Here is a 20,256-nt window from a genome sequence, read left to right on the forward strand (position 1 = left end):
AAAAGTCCTCTGTGCTCTGCCTATTCATCCTCCCCTCTCCCCTAACCCCTGTGGTCCACAGATCCTTTTATTATCTCTATGTTTTTGCCTTTTCCAGAGTGTCATACGGTTGGTATGTAGCCTTTTCAGATTGGCTTTTTCACTCAGTAATATGCACTTAAGTTCTTGTCTTTTCATGCCATGTCTTTTCATGGCTTGAGAGTTCATTTTCTTTTCTTTTGGAGGTACCACAGTGTATTTATCCATTTACCTACTAAAATATGTCTTGGTTGCTTCCAAGTTTTGGCAATTATGAACAAAGCTGCTATAAATAAATATTCATGTGCAAGTTTTTTTTTTTAATTTTTATTTATTTGACAGAGATCACAAGTAGGCAGAGAGGCAGGCGGAGAGAGAGAGGGGGAAGCAGGCTCCCTGCTGAGCAGAGAGCCCGATGAGGGGCTCGATCCCAGGACCCTGAGATCATGACCTGAGCCGAAAGCAGAGGCTTAACCCACTGAGCCACCCAGGCGCCCCATGTGCAAGTTTTTGTGTGGATACAAGTTTCAGTCATTTGGGTAAAAACCAAGGAGTACAATTGCTGGATGGTATTATAAGAGTAAGTTTAGTTTTGTAAGAAACTGCCAAACTGTCTTCCAATAGTAGCTGTATTATTTTGCATTCCCACCAACAATGAACGAGAGTTCCTCTTTCTCCACATCCTTGCCAGCTTTTGGTGGTGTCAGTGTTTTTGGTTTTGACCATTTTTTATGGTGTGTAATGGTATCTTGTTGTTATTTTTTCCTCTGTCAGTGGTCACTTTAAAAAGTTTTTAACTTTAATTTCAGGAGAGTTGACATATAGTGTTATATTAGTTTTGGGTGTACAATACAATAATTCAGCAATTCGGTTTTTTTAAAATATTTTATTTATTTATTTGACAGAGATCACAAGTAGGCAGAGAGGCAGGCAGAGAGGGAGGAGGAAGCAGGCTCCCTGCTGAGCAGAGAGCCCGATGCGGGGCTCAATCCCAGGACCCTGGGATCATGACCTGAGCCGAAGGCAGAGGCTTTAACCCACTGAGCCACCCAGGCGCCCCAATAATTCAGCAATTCTATACATTACTCATTACTCATATGATAAGTGTACTCTTACTCCCCATCACCTAATCCACCCATTCCCCCACCTCTCCTCTGGTAACCATCAGTTTGTTCTCTGTAGTTAAGAGTCAGTTCCTTGGTTTGTCTCTTTCTTTGTTTTTTCTTTTGTTCATTTGTTTAGTTTCTTAAATTTCACATATGAGTGGAATCATATGGTGTTTGTCTTTCTCTGACTGACTTATTTTGCTTGGCATTATACTTTCTAGCTCCATCCATGTTGTTGCAAATGGCAAAATTTCATTCTTTTTTATGGCTGAATAATATTCCATTGTGTATATATACTTTTTAAGACTACCGTACTAGTCAGATACTCTACTCATTCCTGAATAGATGAGCAAAAAGGAAGCCATTTTTTCACAAGGGTATAGACTGAAAGGTAGTTTCTTAAAGGGTTTATATGTATTGGAAATTGGTTTTCTATTTACCTCAGCTTAAATGTTATTCCTTTGGGAAAACCTTACATTGATTTTCTCTCTACCAATCTAAATAACTTTCTTCTTTATAATTTCTTATATCACATATTTATAACTACATACTATTATTTGTGTGATGATTTAATATCAGCATCTCCCATTAGTCTATAAGCTCCATTAAAATAGGGATACTTTACTTCTCTAGAAGGAAAGGAAAAGTGAATTGGTGGAAATCAGAGGGGGAGATGCAGCATGAGAGACTGTGGACTCTGAGAAACAAACTGAGGGTTTTGGAAGGGAGGGGAGTTGGGGGATGGGCAAGCCTGGTGGTGGGTATTAAGGAAGGCATGTATTGCATGGAGCACTGGGTGTGGTGCATAAACAATCCTGGAACACTGAAGAAAATAAAATAAAATAAAATAAATAGGGATTCTGCTGGTTTTGTTTACTACTGTGTTCTCCATGCCTAGCATTGTTATATATATTCGGTAAATATTTGTTAAATGAAAAAATGAATTTATCTGTATCCAAAGATCTGATAAAATGCCCAGAACATGGCAAAAATTAAACAAATACTGTGGGATTTAAATGGAATGAAATGAAGTTTTGAATTACTAGATAAGGATGGGATGATAAAGAGTAGGGTTTTTTTTTTAAGATTTTATTTGTTTATTTGACAGACAGAGATCACAAGTAGACAGAGAGGCAGGCAGAGAGAGAGAGGAGGAAGAAGGCTTTCCGCTGAGGAGAGAACCCGATGCGGGACTCGATCCCAGGACCCTGAGATCATGACCTGAGCCGAAGGCAGAGGCTTTAACCCATTGAGCCACCCAGGCGCCCCAAAGAGTAGGTTATTAAAGATAAATAGAGGTGTTTGGGGAGGGGGATGCACCTAATCTTTTACTTATTATTGTTATTGTTATTTTATATAGTAAAGTAGGCTCCACTACCCAGTGGGGAGCCCAACACAGGGGTGGAACTCATGTCCCTGAGATCAAGACCTTATCTGAGATCAAGGGTTGGACACTTAACCCACTGAGCCACCCAGTGCCCTAATATACCTATCTTTTTAAGTGATTATCTGCTCATTCATTAAACATGTATCTCTGCCTCATAGAGTTTATTGTGTACAGAAGGGAGATATAACAAAGATTAATGAGTAAAATATATAGTTTATTGGATGGTGATAAATCATTTATAGAAAAATGAAGCAAGGGAGGAGGAATATTGGGCAAGGTCACATATAGAGAAAGCCAAATTTAAGTCTATAGAGGGGGTGAGAAAAGGAGCCAATCTAGGGTTAAGGCAAATGCAAAGGCTCTGAGGTGATAGTCTACAGAGAGTCTGATGACTCATGCAAGAAGTGATGGTGGCTTGGATGAGGGTAGCAACAGTGGAGGCTGTGAGAAGTGCTTGAAATTCATATATTTTGGAGAAGAGCAAATAATGACCCACTAGGGCATGGGACACGGGTTGTAAGAGAGAAAGTGAGCAGTGGTAAGGATTACTCCAAGGCCTGGGTCTCTAGAAGGGCAGTATTTTAAAATAAATATTTATTTATTTGACAGCATAAGCAGGGAGAGCAGCAGGGAGAGGGAGAGGGAGAAGCAGGCTCCTACTGAGCAAGAAGTCCAGTGCAGGACTCCATCTTAGGACCCTGGGATCATGACCTGCGCCGAAGGCAGACACCCAACTGACTGAGCCACCCAGGCGCCCCTAGAAGGGCAGTATTGCCGTAAAGATGGAGAAGGCTCTGGAAGGCACAGGTTTTTGTTTTGGTCAGAAAAGTACTAATTTTTTCTTGTACATGTTAAGTTTGAAGTGCCTACTAGATTTTAATACAGATGTGGAGTAGGCAGTGAGACATAGAATTGTGGAGTTCAGTGGAGAGGTATGGGCCAGGGATGTACATTTGGAAATCATCAGCATATAGATGGTGCTTAAAGTCATGATAATGAAATCACCAAGGGAGTGTCAAAGCAAGAGAAGAGGTCCAAGAACTGAGCCTGGGCCAGTCTAGCATAAAACAGTTTGGGGAGGACATCACAGAGGACACTGGTGATGACTAAAAACCAGTCTGAAGTATATTTAAAAAAAACAATATTTTCATGGTAGAGAACAAGTAAAGTGGCAGGAAGGGCCAATTATTTTCAATGCAAAATTTGAAGAAAAAGAGTTTGAAGCTGATGATCTCTTTATCCAAATTACCAAAGCTTTAAAGATTGATGCCTTTATAGTAGCCATAATCTCAGGTAGGTAATTCAAATTAAAGAACTTGATTTGTTATTTTTATTTTAGGTGTATTATCCTGTCCTATTCTTAGTCATGGATTAACACAGTATCCATTCAGTTAACAAGTATGATGAACAGAGTATTTTGACTGAAGACTATAGTGAAACTATAGTGAAACAGGCTACTACAGTAAGGGTGCCTCAGAGAGTTATTAAGGGTCTAACTGTTACTACAGAACATTTGAAGGGGATTATTTTACATGTATGAAGAATTCAGTGTTTCACAAAAATATTCACCATAGGCTTCCTTTAAGTAACAGCTCCCCATTGTATATTTGAATTGCCATTTTTGATTGAAAAATAACTTTTTAGGGATGTAACAGGTATGAAATAGACCCACCAGTGTCTTTTGAAGGTAGACTAATAAGGGAAATATTTCAGAGTTAGTGAGTACAAGGAAACAATCTTTAAAGGGACTAAAAACTGGGCGAAACCCTTTTTCAAAAAACAAAATAAGACAAACTCTTTGTACTGTCAGTTCAATTTATGTGTAAACCTGAAACTGTTCTTTTTTTTTTTTTTAAAGATTTTATTGATTTATTTGACAGAGAGCGAGATCACAAGTAGGCAGAGAGGCAGGCAGAGAGAGAGGGAAGCAGGCTCCCGCTGAGCAGAGAGCAAGATGCGGGGCTTGATCCCAGGACCCTGAGATCATGACCTGAGCCGAAGGCAGAGGCTTTAACCCACTGAGCCACCCAGGGGCCCCCCTGAAACTGTTCTAAAAAAAACAAAGTCTTGGGGTGCCTGGTGGCTCAGTGGGTTAAAGCCTCTGCCTTCGGCTCGGGTCATGATCTCAGGGTCCTGGGATCTAGCCCCACATCAGGTTCTCTGCTCTGTGGGGAGCCTGCCTCCCCCACCCCTCTCTCCCTGCTTCTCTGGCTACTTGTAATTTCTGTCTGTCAAATAAATAAATAAAATCTTAAAAAAACCCCAAAAAAACAAAGTCTACTGGGGAAACTGGGTGGCTCAGTTGGTTAACTGTCTACCTTTGGCTCAGGTCATGATCCCTGGGATGGAGTCATACATCGGGCTCCCTGCTCAGCAGAGAGTCTGCTTCTCCTCCTTTCTCTGCTTTTCCCTCCCTGCTCATGCTCTCTCTCAAAAAAATAAATAAGTAAATAAATAAATAGTCTTTAAATCAATAAAAAACAAAGTATTTTTTCAAAAATGCTAGAATGAAAGAGTGTAGCACAAAGATGAGCAGGCACCACTGATTTGAAGGAGAAATAATGATTTTCCTAGGTAAAAAGCCCAACATATCAAAAAGAAAGCCAGACAATAACAGGAGTTGGCAAGGATGTGAAGAAATTGGAATCTTGTACATTGCAGGAGAGGTTATAAAATGGTGTAGCCCTTTTGGAAGACAGTTGGCCACATCCTCAAGTTAGACATAGGTTACCATTAGACCCAGTAATTCTGTACCCAAAAGAATTGAAAACAGGGACTCAGATACATATACATGTTCATTGCAGCATTATTCACAATAATGAAAAGATGGAAACAACCCAAACATCTATCAACTGATGAATGGATAAACAAATTATGGTATATCCATACAATGGCATATTCAGCAGTAAAGAGGTGTATGAAGGGCTGACGCATTGCTACAACATGGAAGAACCTTGAAAACATAAGTGCAAGAAGTCAGACACAAAACTCCATCTGTTGTATGATCCCAGTTTTATTTATTTTTAAAGATTTTATTTATTAGAGAGAGACAGAGCCCATGGCGGGGGAATGGGGAGAAGCAGAGGGAGAGGGAGAAGCAGACTCCCCACTGAGCAGGGACCCCCCAATGCAGAGCTCAATCCTCAGACCCCAGGATCACAACCTGAGCGAAAGGCAGACGCTTAACCAACTGAGCTACTCTTGTACGATCCCAGTTTGGTTTTTTAAATAGTTTTTTAAAATTTTTTATAAACACATAATGTATTATTAGCCCCAGGGGTACAGGTCTGTGAATCGCCAGGTTTACACACTTCACAGCACTCCCCATAGCACATACGCTCCCCAATGTCCATAACCCCACCACCTTCTCCCTACCCCGCTCCCCCGCCCCCCGCAACCCTCAGTTTGTTTTGTGAGATTAAAAGTCTCTTATGGTTTGTCTCTCTCCCGATCCCATCTTGTTTCATTTATTCTTTTCTTACCCCCCAAACTCCCCACATTGCATCTCCACTTCCTCATATCAGGGACGATCCCTGTTTTATTTTATTTTTTTAAAGACATCTATTTATTTATTTGACAGACTTAAATTTTGATTTATTTAAAGATATACAAGTTATATGTAGGTTATACTTAACAATTTTTTAAGATTTTATTTATTTATTTGACAGAGAGATCACAAGTAGGCAGAGAGGCAGGCAGAGAGAGTGGAGGAAGCAGGCTCCCTGTCGAGCAGAGAGCCTGATGCGGGGCTTGATCCCAGGACCCTGAGACCATGACCTGAGCCGAAGGCAGAGGCTTTAACCCACTGAGCCATCCAGGTGCCCCTGATCCCAGTTTTAAATACAATGTCCAGAATAGGCAAATTTATAAAGATAGAAAGTAAATTAGTGATTGCCTAGGGCTGGGAGAAATGGGGAGGACGACTAATGGGTACAAGGTTTCATTTTGGGATGCAGTGATCTAATATTAGATTATGGTTGATGGTTGCACAACTCTAAATATACTAGGAAACATTGAATTGTATGCTTTGAACAGGTGATCTTTATGGTATGTAAATTACATCTGAATAAAATTTTTTAAAAACCTAGCATGCGGTTTAGCTTGATTAGGATGGCCAGTGAGGAATTTCCATGAAGCTATTTGGTAACAAAATAAAGATTGATTCCTATTAACTCCAGAGGATCACGTGGGTATTTTCCTTTAGAATGAGCAAATCCATTGTGTTACCAGCAACCCGAAGATCAAACCACTGACATTTCTGACCAGGAAACCCCAGGTTTCAAGAGAGAAAATGATGGTCAAAATCTGTACGCTCTAAGACGAAAAACTTTCAATTTTTTTCCCTTTCTTTTGAGGGGCTAAAGCATGAGGCAACTCAGATGATAATAGCTAATACTTATATGGCTTTTATTATGTCAGATACTGTTCTAAGTGTATCATGTTTATAAAACTGTTTACATCCTTTCAGACACTCTAGGAGGTAGATGCTATTCTTATTTTTAGATGAGAAATGGAGGCGCAGAAAGGTAGAATACTTTGTTCCTAGGAAATGACAGACCCAGGATCCTAACCTGGGCAGTCTGGCTCATGAGCCCATGCTTATAATCACCATGCTAGAGGTGTACCGATTCAGCCTAGTCCAGGGTCACTTAAAGTTTATGGCAGGTGAGCAGTAAAGAATATTGATTTCATTAATTCCCCTATCTTTATAGCACCCTGGGAGAAAGAAGATCAATAGTTGTTGTGGTGGGTCACTCTTTGACACTTCATTGTATCACTGGCTTTAAATTATTTTCCTGGAGACCTGTAACTGCAATTATGTAATTTTCCTCTTATTCTCCACTTTCTACTTCTTCCCTCTCTTTTCTCTGTTGGCCTTTCTTCTCTACAACTTCCTTCCTCATGAACCCACCCCTTCTTTCTCTAGTCTAAGCACAGTTCACCATACACACAGGAACATGTTTTTGTGGTATGTTGTACTGTTTATTGAAGAACTTATTGATACAGATTTCACTATTTTGGAATGGAACAATTTGCACATGAGGCTAGACTTCTCACCCTCTCTTCTCTAATGCAAACAAGTGTGTTGTTAGGCTTATAAACAGATTTGTGGGAGGAATGATTAAACTTACTGAAAACCTGATTATAAATACTTATTTTCTATTTACTAAGGTATATCACTTAAGGGGTAATATTTTTGCTAGCCCAGCCTCTTCAGGATATTGCATGTAAGCTAAAGTCATAAAATTGCTTTTTTTAAAAAACAAATATCTTCTCATAGTAGCTACTCCGTGTTAATTCCTGAGATTTCACTAGAGGAGTTTTTTCCTCTAATAGCTTTCTCAGTGTCAGAATTCAGTTGTATTTTGGGCTGAGCCAAAGTCACTGTAAACACTCTTTTTGCATCCTTGTCTTTCCTATTTATTTAGCAAATAAGAAAAACAATTTAATGCATCATTGCTTAAGATGACTAAGAGAGGGGCCCTTGTGTGACTCAGTCACTTAAACGTCTGCCTTCGGCTCATGTCATGATCCCAGGTTCCTGGGACCAAGACCTGCATCAGGTTCCCTGCTCAGCAGGGAGCCTGCTTCTCCCTCCCCCTCTGACACTCCTCCTGCTTGTGCTCTCTCTGTGTCAAATAAATAAAAATAAAACCTTAAAAAAATACTAAGGGACCTGGTAATCTTAAAGTGGTAGTTGGAATTTTGGATTATGAAATAATCCACACTTGAAATAACCTCATAGCCATTTGGTTATAATTTCTTTGTTTAGTTTTCTTAGTTCTTTAAAATTTTTGAGAGCGAGAGCATGCCAGTAAAGAGGGTGGGAGGCAGAGGGAGAAGGAGAGAAAGACTCTCAAACAGGCTCCACACCCAGTGCAGAGCCCGATGCAAGGCTTGATCTCATGACTACCAAAATGAAGAGTTGGGTGCTCAATTGTCTGAGCCACGCAGGTGCCCCCCAGTTGTCTTATTTTTAAACCCCTTCCGAGATGACATGACACCAGTTTGCTTTTCTATAGAAAGTGCTTTAGTACTTGTTGAATGGCTCAGTGGGCAAATGTGCAAAAATATTATGAGTGGTAAAAGCACGATGAACAGTTTTATAAGACAGTGTGGCATTTTATTGGGCCAACGACTGTTATCTCAGCATGTTTATCAGCTTTTTAGTGCCTTAATGTCAACATGACCAAGACAGAAATGGAACTGATAATGGATTTATTATAGTAAATAGGAAATATGATTCAATCGGATTTTTGGGCAACATGCACCAAATAAAAATAAACCTAAGCAAATAAAGAGACCCTCCTCAGGCTCTTGGTTTTACATGACTTTGGTCCTCTCCAGTGTGCTGAAGCAAATGGATCCTGCCTGCCCTATTGTGTAGGAGGCATTTTAAAGAACCAGGAATTGCTTTGTGCATTAAAACAGACTCTGAGACCCTTAACAGCTGCATTGGTTGTTTCTAGGACTCCTCCTGAGAGGGCTCTTTGAGCCCAGTGGCTGATTATGGTCTCAATAGCTTGTAAATCCAGTGAACATATGGCTGGGTAGTAGCATGTTAAGCTCATGCACTTTACACTGCACGGTTGATCCATTAGGTGGAGCACATCTTCCCTTTCAGCAACTCAGCAAAACTATGGCTTTAAGGCTTCAAGTGCATCATGACGGTTCTCCTGGCTCCATGTGATTATGTTTTCATATTCTCATGCCTACTTAGCGTTTTATGGTGTTGCACAAAGCAACTAACTTAGAAAATTTGAAGAGTGAAAGCACATTGAAATTGATACCTGGATACTACACAGTGTCATATTGATGATGCAGTTGTAAGAGGTATTCTTCAACTGCTGTGTCCCGCTAGTCCAGATTTCTAAATCTGCAGATTAACTCTAGCAGTAGGACAGATCAATAAGCTTCCGTTTGTTAAAAAGAAACAGCAACAACAGCAACTGGTTAACTCCCTGGTATGGTTTATGCCTTTAGGAAGCCATGTACGTTTATTTCTTTGAGATCTTCATATCAGTGTGGTCTTTTCATTCATGGCTCACTCTTGACTTCTCTTAGCAAATATCCTAGGCAAACTATACACTTTAAGAAATGCCAGCAAAAATACGAATCAAAATTCTTATATATGTTTAGTTCTCCTTGACCTAGTAATACTTCTTTGTAGAATTTATCCTATGGAATTAAACAGATGTGTCAAGGATTTATACACAAAGGTATTTATAGTGGTATTATAACAGTGAGATATTGGAAATAACAAATATACAACTATAGGGGAGTGGTTAGAATATTATATACTCCTATGTTGAAATAACATGCAACCATTACTAGTCATGGTTTTTAAAAATTTAGTTTATTTATTTTAGAGAGAGAGAGTGAACATCAGGAGGGGCAAAGGGAGAGAGACTCCAACAGACTCCTCTCTGAGCTCAAAGAGGAACACGGGGCTCAATCTCAAGACTCTCAGATCTTGACCTGAGCTGAAACCAAGAGTTGGGTGCTTAACTAACTGCGCCACCCAGGGACTCCACAAGTCATGTTTTTGAAGAAAAGTTAATTACATAGGAAAATTTGCACAATATAACATTAAGTGAAGAAAACACATAGAGAATAATGGTGATCATCTCTAGATGGTACAATTATCGGTACCTTTATGATTTTCTGTATTTTCTAAAAATTTCTGAAATGAACAAAAATTATTTTTATAATCAAAAAGGAATAATGAACCTCATATATATACATATATTACATATCTCTGAAAGAAATCCCAGCAAAGCTGGGGCAATTTTAGCACCTAGCTCTTAAAAAATGTTTGCGGAATAGGTAGACCGATAGATGGACAGGTGAATGAATGAATAACAGTTGACACTTGCAGGTAACATTAACAAGTTTATATGACTGTAGGAATAACAAATGAAGATTTGTTAATTAAAAGGAGAAGATTTCAGACCAGTTTGAAGGATGTTTGAACCAGCAGTTTGAAGGATGGCATGGGAGGTACTGAAGGAGTCACAAAACAAGTGCGTGGCGGATGGAATTGTGGTCTGGCCTTGGGTCCATTGCTGCTCTTGTTGCCTAGCTATCAACACCATGTTTCCTCTTATTCTGTGTGTGCCCTTGAAATATATCTCCTGCCTGCTATTTTCATTGGTCTCTATTCAGTTTGTCCATTGACTGAGCAAGTGCGAATGAAATCAAAGTCATGAGTTCATTTTCCATTTGAATCAGTAAATACTTTTCCATATGGGGAGAAGATATCCCAAGGCCAACTCTCAGAGATGGGCTTTTTAGACAAGCGGGAGCATTTGGTAGATCAGGGCAACCAGCCTCTAACTCTTGTGAGACCACTCAAAATGCCCCTGAACAGAGGGTTGTGTGTTATGTTCTTGAGAGTAGTACTCTGAAACAGGTGTGCTGTGCATAATGTTAGCTATCCAGAGAAGTCGTAGAAAACTTAGTCATATCACAGTTTTTATAACCAATTCACAAGCTCTTTATGGTAATTATAAATGAGACTGATTGACCTATATTCTGTCCTACAAGGTTGTAATATCTTTTGGCTATTTTGATAAATTGCTAAACAGGATCTGGTTTCTTTGCAAGTCCACCAGGAGACAGTATCAAATGCATGAATGAAATCTAAATTTTTCCTCCCCAAAACATTCCCTTATCTGTGCTGCAACTTGTGTCAAAGAGCATTGCATAGCATTCTGTATCTCTGCTCTTGGTGGCTTATTAAATACTGTGTCCATAATTAGAGTTACTCTTAAACCCCAGTGTGTGATAATAGCGCCTTGTTTGTATCTGCTGTTTCTTGATCCTGCTCAGGTATTAAATTTGCTATTTGTCTTTTTCAACCTGAGTCCTCTTTCATCACTCATTATCAAAAACATTCAGGGGTTAAGGAATTCACAGTTTGGAGCCCAAGTGTCCTTGTCCTGGAGGCCGTAATATCTATAGATAGGACAGACTCCCTAAATTGGTCAGCTGAATATTTTATTCTTCAGGATTTTTTTTTTAATTCTTCAGGATTTTTAAGGACGAGGAAGAGAACATTCTCTGAGTACTAACTATCTGCTGTAGTTTAGGCATTTTCCCATACATTATCCAAGCTAATCCTCTCTAGAATCATATAAGGTAGGCATTATTACCCTGGTTTTGCAAATGAGGAAACTGTAGCTTTGACAGTTTAAACAACTGAATCATAATTTCAACACTGGTCTATTGGACTTCAAAGCCTGTGAGTTTTCTACTCAACATATTGCCTCCCAGGGACAGCACGGTTTCCTACACTGAACCTAACAACACAGCAGTCACTTAGCTTCCCCTCAGCTCCTGCCTTTCTCCTGTAACTAATTTCCATTCCACTTTGCTTGTGTTACCTTGGCAAGATCAGTCTTTTGCAGCAAGGCTAGGAAATTAAGCTTTGACCCACCAGTAAGGAGGACATGGATTTGAGCCGGCTTCCCATCTTGTCCCCCAAACCCAGTTGCTCTTTGTGTTTTACATAGTTCCCAGTAACTCCTAACCCAATCCAAGAGAGTGCCTTATTGCTGGCATAAATGACACTTGCTGGGTGCTCAGCACTTCAGAGTGCATTGGGTTCCATCAGCCATTTGAAAGCCAAAAAGTTCTTCAGTTGTAGGAGCATAAAGCCTGCTGCAGTGAAGGCATATATGATCCTCCTCTGGGCGAGAGTGGTAAACAAAGCAACTGCAAAAAAAAAAAAAAAAGTCTACCAAAGGAGAGTTGGTGTGTATTAGAATAGGTCAGTGAGCAACAGGCCATTTGTGCTGAAGATAGAGGGTGAAAATAGAAGGGAATTTTCTGGAATATGGAAATGGAAAGGAAGGATCATTAACCTCCAAACAACTGAGCGAAGCCAGCTGGGAGTTAATCCAAGACTGAAGGGGAATTAAAACCCACGTGCAAGACATCATGGTGTGGTGCCATCCTGTGGAGAGGAGGATGGCCAGATTTTGTGCTCATTCCGAACATTATAGTTTCAGATTTAAATGAAAAATTTCTTGGGCCTCTTGGCATTGACCTGTACACACTGAATTCAAATGCATCCTCAGGCCATCAGTTTAGACATATCGGGGGTTAACCTTCCAAGGTTATTTTGGCACCAAATCCCAGACAGATTTATTCCATTCTCTCTTGGTTTCTTCTTGCCTTCTTTGGTTGTCCAGTCAGCAGCTTTCTAGAAGATAATCTAGTTGAGGGCCTTAAGAGGCAGACTTTCTAGGAATCTACGTGGAGACCAGGAGATTAAGAAGGGGTTACAGGGAAGCTCAAGGAGACTGACGATATTTCCCAGGTTTCTACCCTACTCTGTTCTTGAATTGCTGCTGCTAGGGTTGCCCAGAGGGAGCCTGGACATAATTTCTGGCTGCCAACAGTCATTTTCTGTACCCACAGAAAGCAGGAGGAGACACTGCTTCCTCAACTGGTCTCCTGGGATATGTTGGAGGCATCCTCCTATGCTACTGAGTTTCTTAGGAAAATGAGGATTTAAGAAGGTCAAGCTCAGAGGGAAAAATTGAGTCCAAGCTGTGGAGAGCTTGGCAGTGCCTTTCTTCGTACTGACCCCTTTTGCCTCTTTCTTCCCTTCAAGTATCTCAGAATTGGTGGTTCAGCTTTGTTATCAGCAAGTAAGAAGCCAACTGAGGGGAAGGGGTACCACAGTTACAAAAGTGGTGCATTGAGAGGGGTAGTAGCAGAAACAACCACAAGATTGGCTATTTCCGAAGACACAATGTTTTGAACACCATGAAGTGTAAAAGAAGAGTGGCTGTAGATTCTAATTCAGGTTCCTACATTTTAGGCAAACTCACCACCTAAAAAGTCTGATTCACATCAGGGAGGGCAGGACTTCTCACTTTATTATAATCAGTCACTATAGTAAACAGAAGGATCCACCTTGTTTTCTCTAGAACTGCGCTATCTGCTATGGTAGCTACTAGCCCTGTCACTACTGAGCTTTAGAAATCAGACTAGTTTGGTTGGAGATGTTCTGTAAAGGTAAAATACACACGAGATTCAGAGATTTAGCATGAAAAACACAGTGTAGTAATTTTATATCGATTACATATTGAAATATTTTAGATACATTGGGTTAAATGAAACATTATCATAAATTTTGCCTAGTTTTTTTTCTTTACCTTTTTAACATATAGTTACTTGAACATTTAAAATTATATATGACTTGCATGATATTTCTATAGGATAGTGCTGCTCTAGTGCATTCAAAACTAGGATTTGATTTTTTAACATCATTTCAGTAGTACATTTCTTTAAGGAAGTATACCTGTACGGGAGAAACAGAGTCATTGCAAAAGAAAGATAGAGGAATAGAGATTTGCAGATGAGGAAATGGATTACAGAAAAAAGTCAGCACCCTACCTCAGTTCCTCTCAGTCTGGGGTAAGGGGTGGTCAGCTGCCTGAAGCAAGTACTCTCATTCCCCTAGCTCCATCTGATTTCCTAGTTGGGGTGCAGAGAGGGGAGGGAGCAGGCACTTGGAAAATTCCCTGCCCTTACCGTCTTAGCCATCGAGATCTGAGTGGGAGATAATGGCGATAGGATAGGAATTTTCCCTGGGCCCCTTAGGGCCACCATATCTGGCTGAGAGAAGAAGGAGACATGAGGCGAGCCCCTTCTTCACTCCCAGGGCCATCTGGTAGAGCTGCTGTCGCACCTCCTTCTGCCAATAGGCATAGATGAGTGGGTTGAGTAGGGAGTTGCCCACACCGAGCAGCCACAGGTACCGTTCTAGCACCAGGTAGAGGTAGCACTTCTGGCAGGCCACCTGCACAATGCCAGTGATAAGGAAGGGGGTCCAGGACAGAGTGAAGCTCCCAATGAGAATAGCCACAGTGCGGACAGCTTTGAAGTCGCTGGGATTCCGTGGAGGCCGGTATGCCCCGGTCATGGCTCCTGCGTGTTCCATCTTTCGGATCTGCTGGCTGTGCATGGAGGCAATCTTGAGCATGTCACAGTAGAAGAAGACAAAGAGGAGCAGGGCTGGGAAGAAGCCAACGCAGGAGAGGGTCAGCACAAAGCGTGGGTGAAACACAGCGAAGAAGCTGCAGGTACCGTGGTAGGTAGTCTGCTGGAATGTGGGGACTCCCAGTGGGAGGAAGCCAATGAAGTAAGACACCAACCACAGCCCGGCAAGGCAGGCCCCAGCCATGAACCCATTCATGATCTGGAAGTAGCGGAGGGGCTGCTTGATGGCAAGGTACCTGTCTAAGGCAATCAGCATGACCGTGAGGACAGAGGCAGCGGCGGAAGAAGTAACAAATGCCATCCGAAGGCTGCACAGGGTCTTCTGTGTGGGCTGAGCTGGGCTGGAGAGCTGGTCTGTGACTAGGCCAGAGATGGCCACACCAAGCAAGGTGTCAGCCACCGCCAGATTCAAGGTGAAGCAGAGACCGACACCATCATTCTTGTGGATCAGCAACAGTACAGCTGCGGCCACTAGCACATTGACAGCAATAATGAGGGAGGCGAGGACAGCAAGGATCACTCCAAATGGCAAAGATGACTCCATGTCTTGAGGTGGCAGGATTTCCACTTACCGGGGCATGCTGTCTCTCCAGCTCCAGTTCTCACGGGCTGGGGGAGGAAGAGCGTTGTTCAGAGCCACAGCTAAGCCCCGGCTGCCACTGGCAGTCCACGCTGGCAGCTTGCCATCTGTGAGATCCTGCCAGTCCCTATGAATCTCACTCTTTCAGTCCTCAGCCTCTTGCCTCTCCCGCTGTCTGAAGGCAACAATCCCAGTACGGACCTCCCCCTGGACCCTGAACTAGTCCCTCCCCCTCCAACATCCGAGTTACTAGACAACTCCCAAGTACCTGGTGCATACTGTCTCCCCAGGCTCTCTTCCTTCGTTGATGCTTCAAGGACTTTTTTGGAGGGACTGGGTCACTCATCAGGTCTCCTGTCTGGCAGAAGATATGATTGACTCTAATCACACTTGTTCTTTCTCCATAGTTTGATATTAAACTTCCACTTCTTCTTTTCCTAAGCCTCAAGGACCAGCTTAACAGCTAATCTCGGCTTAATGAAGCATTTACTTAATAACGAATTCTCAGTCACTGCTATTACTGCTTTCAATCAAGCAGGATGACCATAATCAGCTGAAGTGGGAAGTGAGGGCAGGTAGGCAATTTCAGGGCCCAGCATGCTTTCAGGGGAGTTACCACACATTTAAGCTGTTTGTCTGTTTGTTTAAATCTTTTGTTTCCTAACACCCCCGGATTCTAATTCTCTCAAAGAGCGTGTGCTGTTCCCCTCTTTCTCATCCCTCAGAAATCAGCTGATTCAGGAGGGCAGGAAAACAAAAGGAGAGAATTGCTAATAGTAGTTAATCAGTTTATTATTTTTTTATTATGTTAGTTACCATATTTTATTCAGTTTAGAATAGATCCCACTCCCTGTCTAAAGCTGCTCTCCGGGGATGCCTGGGTGGCTCATTCAATTAAACATCTGGCTTTGGCTCAGGTCATGATCCCAGAGTCCCGCATTGGGCTCCCTGCTCATTGGGGAGCCTGCTTCTCCCTCTGCCTGCCACTGCCTCTTCTTGTGTGCTCTTACTGTCACTGACAAATAAAATCTTATTTTTAAAAAGCTGCTGTATGTTGTGTATACTCATTGAAGACATGTCTCTGATTACAAGTAGTGGCTGCCAGCCTTGCCCTTCTTGATCCTGTAGACCCAGTGACTGAGACATGAGAAGAAGAGGTGGGCTGCATTCTGGAAAGCATCTGTTCTCATGTTTGGTTGTGGAATTTTCCATTTTCCATTGTGGATAGCGTTAGGCTGAAGGGCGGCAGTGTTGCTGAAGCAAGTGAGATGTGCTCAGGCTGGGCGCTGTGTCGGTCACTCCTATTTTAGGTTGTATATCCATTTGTTCGGGTACATTAGAACTAACCTTTTGCCTGCCACTCTTGGATACCAAGAAGAGAGGGGTGGGGAGAAGAGTGGTTTGAAGTGTATTTACTCTGTTCAGGTGAGAGCACAAATGGGAAAGGTTAGTGTTTTAAGTGAGGGAGTGGAGAGCAAGGTACAGAGTTAGAGGCAAATATTATATTCCAGGATGTTTTGACAGTCTGAGAGGGCCTCTGACAGATGTCTCTTCTACAAAGGAGCAGAAGGGCCATGGTATGGGGGCTCAGTATCCCAGCTGCAAGTCTGAGAACAGTTATTCTTTGGTAGCCTGCCACCGTGCCCTCCCCCCCCCGCCCCCCGTTAGGAAGCTGACTTTAGTTGCTTGGTACCTGGCCTGATATTATGCTTGGATTGAAGGTTGTGCTCTTGTTTCTTTAGCACTTCCATGAATGGACTCAAGATGGTCCTTTTGAAGCCCATGCTCAAACTGGAGAGTGTGTCAGAATCCCATGAAGGGGGATAAACATGTTTGTGCCCACATTTGTGGGCCTCACGTAGAGTTTTGGGTTATTTATGGCTCGGGTGGGCCTGAGAATCTGCATTTCTTTTTAAAATTAACATATAATCTATTATTTATTTCAGGGGCACAGGTCTGTGATTCATCAGTCTTACACAATTCACAGTGCTCACCATAGCACCCTCCCAACCCAACACCTCCAGCAACCTCAGTTTGTTTCCTGAAATTAAGATTCTCTTAAGGTTTCCCTCTCTGGTATCATCTTGTTTCATTTTTCCCTTCTTTCCCCTATGATCCTCTGTCTTGTTTCTCAAATTCCTCCTATCAGTGAGATCATATAATAATTGTCTTTCTCTGATTGACTTATTTCACTCAGCATAATACCCTCTAGTTCCATCCACGTTGTTGCAAATGGCAAGATTTCAATTTTTTGATGACTGCATAATATTCTATTGTGTATATATATACACCAAATCTTCTTTATCCATTCATCTGTTGATGGATATCTAGACTCTTTCCATTGTTTGGCTCTTATGGACATTGCTGCTATAAACATCGGGATGCCCCTCTCCCTTTGGGCCACTACATTTTTATTGTTGGGGTGAATACCCAATGGTACAATTGCTAGGTCGTAAGATTGCTCTATTTTCAACTTTTTGAGGAACCTCCATACTGTTTTCCAGAGTGGCTGCACCAGCTTGCATTTACCCCCAACAGTGTAGGAGAGTTCCCCTTTCTCCACATCCTCACCAACATCTGTCATTTTCTGACTGGTTAGTTTTAGCCATTCTGACTCAAGTAAGGTGGTATCTCACCAACATCTGTCATTTTCTGACTGGTTAGTTTTAGCCATTCTGACTCAAGTGAGGTGGTATCTCATTGTGGTTTTGATTTGTACTTTTCTGATGCTGAGTAATATTGAACATTTTTTCATTTGTCTGTTGGACATTTGGATGTCTTTGCAGAAATGTCTGTTCATGTCTTCTGCCCATTTCTTGATGGGATTATTTGTTCTTTGGGTGTTGAGTTTGATAAGTTCTTTATAGACTTTGGATACTAGCCTTTTATCTAATACATCATTTGCAGATATCTTCTCCCATTCTCTTGGTTGTCTTTTGGTTTTGTTGACTGTTCCCTTTGCTGCGCAAAAACTTTTGATCTTGATGAAGTCCCAATAGTTCATTTTTGTCCTTGCTTCCCTTGCCTTTGGCAATGTGTCTAGGGATACAGTTGTGTTTTAATTTGTTTCCATGAATTTTAATTCTTCCTTAATTTCCTGGTTGACCCATTCATTCTTTAGTAGGATGCTCTTTAGCCTCCCAAATTTGAGTTCTTTCCAATTTTCCTCTTGTGATTGAGTTCTAGTTTCAAAGCATTGTGATCCAAAAATATGCAGGGAATGATCCTAAATCTTTTGGTACCTGATTTGAAACCTGATTTGTGACCCAGGATGTGATCTATTCTGGAGAATGTTCCACGTGCACTAGAGAAGAATGTGTATTCTGTTTCTTTGGGATGGAATGTTCTGAATGTATCTGTGATGTCCATCTGGTCCACTGTGTCATTTAAGGCCTTTATTTCCTTGTTGATCTTTTCTTAGATGATCTGTCCATTTCAGTGAGGGGGGAGTTAAGGTCCCCTATTATTATTGTATTATTGTTGATGTGTTTCTTTGATTTTGTTATTAACTGGTTTATATAATTGGCTGTTTCCATGTTAGGGGCATAGATATTTAAAATTGTTAGATCTTCTTGTTGGATAGACCCTTTAAGTATGATATAGTGTCCTTCCTCATTTCTTATTATAGTCTTTGGCTTAAAATCTAATTTTTCTGGTCTAAGGATTGCCATTCCAGCTTTCTTTTGATGTCCATTAGCAGGGTAAATGGTTTTCCATTCCCTCATTTTAAATCTGGAGGTGTCTTTGGGTCTAAAATGAGTCTCTGGCAGACAGCATATTGGTGGGTCTTGTTTTTTTTTATCCAGTCTGATACCCTGTGTCTTTTGATTGGGGCATTTAGCCCATTTACATTCAGGATAACTATTGAAAGATATGAATTTAGTGTCTTTGTATTGTCTGTAAGGTGACTGTTACTGTGCATTGTCCTGTTCCTTTCTGGTCCATGTACTTTTAGGCTCTCTCTTTGCTTGGAGGACCCCTTTCCAATATTTCCTGTAGGGCTGGTTTGCTGTTTATGAATTCTTTTAGTTTTTGTTTGTCCTGGAAGTTTTTTTTTTATCTCTCCTTCTATTTTCAGTGATAGCCTAGATGGATATAGTATTCTTGGCTGCATATTTTTCTCATTTAGTACTCTGAATATATCGTGCCAGTCCTTTCTGGCCTACCAGGTCTTTATGAATAGGTCTGCTGCCAATCTAAAGTTTGTACTGTTGTAGGTTACAGACCTCTTGTCCCGAGCTGCTTTCAGGATTTTCTCTTTGTCTCTCAGACTTCTAAGTTTTACCATTAGATGATGGGTGTTGACCTCTTTTTATTTTGAGCGTGGTTCTCTGTGCCTCCAGGATCTTGATGCCTGTTTCCTTCCCCAAATTAGGGAAGTTCTCTGCTATAATTTGTTCCAATGTACCTTTTGCCTCTCTCTCTCTTTCTTCTTCTTCTGGGATCCCAATTATTCTAATTTTGTTTCATTTTATGGTATCACTTATCTCTTGAATTCTCCCTTCACAATCCAGTAGTTGTTTATCTCTCTTTTTCTCAGCTTCTTTATTCGCCATCATTTGGTCTTCTGTATCACTAATTCTCTCTTCTGCCTCATTTGTTCTAGCAGTTAGAGCCTCCATTTTTATTGCACCTCATTAATAGCCTTTTTGATTTTGACTTGGTTAGATTTAAGTTCTTTTATTTTTCCAGAAAGGGATTCTTGAGTATCCTCTATGCTTTTTTCAAGCCCAGCTAGTATCTTTATAATCAGCATTCTGAACTCTAGTTCCGATATCTTACTAATGTCTGTGTTGATTAGGTCCCTGGCAGTCAGTACTGCCTCTTGTTCTTTTTTTTTTGAGGTGAGTTTTTTCATTTTGTCATTTTGTCCAGAGAAGAATAGATGAATGAGAGGACAAAATGCTAAAAGTGTAACAATGACCCCAGAAAAATAGACACTAAACAAATCAGAAGAGACCCAAAACCAGGGAGAAAAGAAAGGGAAAAAACCCAAAAGAATATGATCAGGCTGGTGAATAGAACAAAGCCACACACTAGATTTTGGGTGTTATTTTGGTCTGTTAGAAGAAACTGCCTCCCAAAATTTTAAAGAAAGAAAAACATATATATATATATATATATATATATATACACACACACACAAAAAT

The 20,256-nt window shown here is 41.0% G+C and overlaps 2 protein-coding genes across 2 annotated transcripts in view; one reads left to right on the top strand and one right to left on the bottom strand.

Annotated features, from left to right (window-relative positions):
• SLC25A14 (solute carrier family 25 member 14) overlaps nucleotides 1-20,256 on the top strand; it is a 58,072-nt gene that overhangs the window by 34,320 nt on the left and 3,496 nt on the right. The gene's annotated exons all lie outside the window — the stretch shown is intronic.
• Nucleotides 14,063-15,070, bottom strand: GPR119 (G protein-coupled receptor 119). Its single transcript, XM_032843370.1, has one exon. The coding sequence runs from the start codon at nucleotides 15,068-15,070 to the stop codon at nucleotides 14,063-14,065; it is 1,008 nt and encodes a 335-aa protein (XP_032699261.1).

Source organism: Lontra canadensis, unplaced genomic scaffold (genome assembly GCF_010015895.1).
Source record: "Lontra canadensis isolate GAN:19392208 unplaced genomic scaffold, GSC_riverotter_1.0 scaffold138, whole genome shotgun sequence".
NCBI lineage: Eukaryota > Metazoa > Chordata > Mammalia > Carnivora > Mustelidae > Lontra > Lontra canadensis.

Coding starts and splice junctions, on each gene's coding strand:
- GPR119 (XM_032843370.1), bottom strand. CDS start 15,070: ATGGAGTCATCTTTGCCATTTGGAGTGATCCTTGCTGTCCTCGCCTCC.